The sequence below is a fragment of the Corvus brachyrhynchos genome, unplaced genomic scaffold (genome assembly GCF_000691975.1).
Source record: "Corvus brachyrhynchos isolate BGI_N302 unplaced genomic scaffold, ASM69197v1 scaffold203, whole genome shotgun sequence".
NCBI classification, from domain to species: domain Eukaryota; kingdom Metazoa; phylum Chordata; class Aves; order Passeriformes; family Corvidae; genus Corvus; species Corvus brachyrhynchos.
Genome location: NW_008237408.1, coordinates 1803434 through 1806205, shown reverse-complemented (window position 1 = coordinate 1806205; position 2772 = coordinate 1803434). Strand labels below are relative to the sequence as shown.

The 2772-nt window shown below is 51.7% G+C and overlaps 1 protein-coding gene across 1 annotated transcript in view; it reads left to right on the top strand.

Moving 5' to 3' along the window:
- LOC103613296 (serine/threonine-protein kinase pdik1l-like) overlaps positions 1-2379 on the top strand; it is a 6287-nt gene extending 3908 nt beyond the window's left edge. The window contains exons 2-3 of the mRNA XM_017730840.1: positions 147-388; positions 1886-2379. Coding sequence (XP_017586329.1) covers positions 147-388; positions 1886-2121 — 478 coding nt within the window. The 3' untranslated portion in view covers positions 2122-2379. The remainder of the gene's footprint in view (positions 1-146; positions 389-1885) is intronic.
- The last annotated feature ends 393 nt before the right edge of the window (positions 2380-2772 follow it).

Sequence of the window (2772 nt, the reverse complement as noted above, 5' to 3'; positions counted from 1 at the left end):
CCCACTATTTCTTCCCCCCCTTTCTTCCCCACTATTTCTTCCCATTATCTCTCCCCATTTTTCCCTATTATCTCTCCCCATCTCTCTTTCCCCATTTTCCCCCATTATCTCTCCCCATTTTCCCCCATTATCTCTCCCCATCCCTTCCCGTTGTTTCTCCCCCCATCCCAGGTGGCAGACTTTGGCCTGAGCAAAGTGTGCCGCGGCAGAGGGAGCGTCAACGGGCGCCGCTTCTCCTCCGCCTGCGGATCCAGCTTCTTCATGGCTCCGGAGGTTTGGGAAGGGCACTACACGGCCAAGGCCGACATCTTTGCCCTCGGCGTCATCTTCTGGGCCATGGTGGAGAGGATCACGTTCCGCGACGGGGACACCGAGAAGGAATTGCTTGGTGAGGATCAGGGGCTCTTTGGAACCCCAAGGGATCCTTTCCGGGATGTTTTTCCAGGCATTTCCAAACGGCTGCTCCATCCCTGGAAGTTTCCCAGGGCTTGGAGCAGCTTGGGATAATGGCAGGGGTTGGAGCTGGATGAGCTTTAAAGCTCCCTTCCAACCCAAGCCACTCAATAATTCCAATAGTCTTTAAATGTGGCTTTTCCCAGGAATTCCCAACCACAAAAATCCCAAAGTTGGGGTTTTTCCGGGGGGGGGGGGCGGGGCTGGGATTTAGAAAAGAACCGGGAAGAATCCTCTGTTCCTTCAGGATTCCCGGTTTTCGAGATGCGTCCCTAAGGCACAGGGAATGCTCCTGAGATTTACAAATCCACGGTTTTGTCTGGAAAATCCTTCTGCCGGCTTCGTCAAAAGAATTCCAGAGAGGGTTTAAAGGTTAAGGGGAAAAAAATCCCTCCTGGCTTCTCTGGCCTTCCTTCCCCTCAGGAATTCTCTCCAAACGTGGATTTGGCCCTTAGTGTTGATAAGGAATTGTTGGGGGGGGGGAAATGATCTTCTAAAATGGCTTTTAATGTTCCCAAATCCTCTCTGGAGCTGGGCTCATGGATCTGCTTGGAATAACCCAGGGCTGGGCATCATTCGGAGCATCCCAAGGAGCCGGAAAACCAACCGGGAAAGGGACATTTGGATCTTCCAGCTGCCGTTTGGCTGAGTTCTCTCCCAGGGGGGTGACTCCTTTTCCAAACCCCGCCGCGTTCCCGCTTGGAATTCTCGCTCCTGCCTGATTCCAGAGCGGGATTTTGCAGTGGGAAAGCCACCTGGAGAGAGGAGGGTGCCAGCCTGGAGAGAGGAGGGTGCCAGCCGCGCTCGTTTGCATGACAATCGGAGACGTTTCCCGGCTCATCCCTCACCTGTCTGTCTTCCCTTTCAGACTTTCAACTCCTCCATTTCCACCAACTCCGGAGTTGTCACTTTTCCCCCCTCCCCTTTTCCCATTTTTATTGTGTTTTTTTTTTTTCCCCCTCAACTGGAATTCCGCTCTCAATTCCTTTGGAAAACGCCCAAACCTTGAGGAACGTTGGCACTGCCACCTCCGGAAAGGAGCGAGCGGAGAACAAATCCCCTTCAAAGAGCTCGAGAGCGGGAGCGCGAGGCCAACCCTCCCCCGCCCGAACATTCCCTCTTCCCGCCAGGATTTTCCTGGCTGCTTTGGGAGACACTTAATCATTCCCAGCCTCTGGGGCAGAGCATTTCCACACCCAGCAGCAAACTGGTCCCGTTTCCATTTCTCTTCCCTCCTCCAGCCCAGGAGGAGAAGTTGGGCCGAGTGGAATTGTCGGAGTAACGATAACGGAGCGGTTTTGGGTTGAACTCTCAATCCCTCCCCACCCGGCGGAATTCCCGCCGACATTCCCAATGGGTCGTGGGGTTTTTTTTCCCCCCCTCTCCAACCCTTTTTTGTGGATCCTCCCTAAGGCTGCTCCTCCTCTTACAGGAACTTACATCTGCCAAGGCAAGGAGCTGATCCCGCTGGGAGAAGCTCTGCTGGAGAATCCCAACCTGAAGCTCCAAATCCCTCTGAAGAACAAGAAATCCATGCCCGAGGATCTCTGCAAGCTCCTGCATCACATGCTGGCTTTCAATCCCAAGGAAAGGCTGGATGCTTTCCAGCTGGAAGTGCAGATCCGGCACATCTCCTACGGCCGGAAGCGCCAGCGTTCCGCCTCCTAGAGCGGCGGGAGGGTGAGTCCAAGCTCCCCCGGCGATTTTGGGGAATCCCCTCCAGGCTTTTCCCAGGAGGAAAAGTTTTGAGAAACGTTTGGGGTGGAGCTTGAAGGAATTTTTGGCGCCTTAAAAAGGTGAGGAAAAAAGTTGGAAGTGAGGGGGAGAATTCCCGTTTGTTTGTAGGCGTTCACCCGAACCGTGGCGTGGTGTCCTTGAGGTTTGTTTGTATTTATTGTAAAGAAATAAAAACCACACATTTTATAATCATCGCTCCCAAAAAAGGATAAAATCACCCATTTTATCCATTTTACCCAGAAATTGTACCCATTTCTGTTATAAAACCATAGATTTAAAAACAAACAACAAAAAAAAGTAAATTTATAATTAAAAAACCTCAATTAAAGCACCCTCGGGGCCGCGTCCGTCAGCGAGAGGAGCTTCTCTCTGGAATTCTCGAGCACGGAAAGACGTTGAAGGATAGCTTGGAAAAGGCTGGATTGGAAATCCGAGCCCCAAAACCACCGTGATCCCAAATTATTTTGAGCTCTTGATGGCCTTTAGAACCTGGAAGTTTGGAATCCAGAATTCCCAGCAGGGGCTTCCCAGGGTTTTCCATTCTTTTTATCCATCGGATCCTAGGATTTCTTGATTATTTAG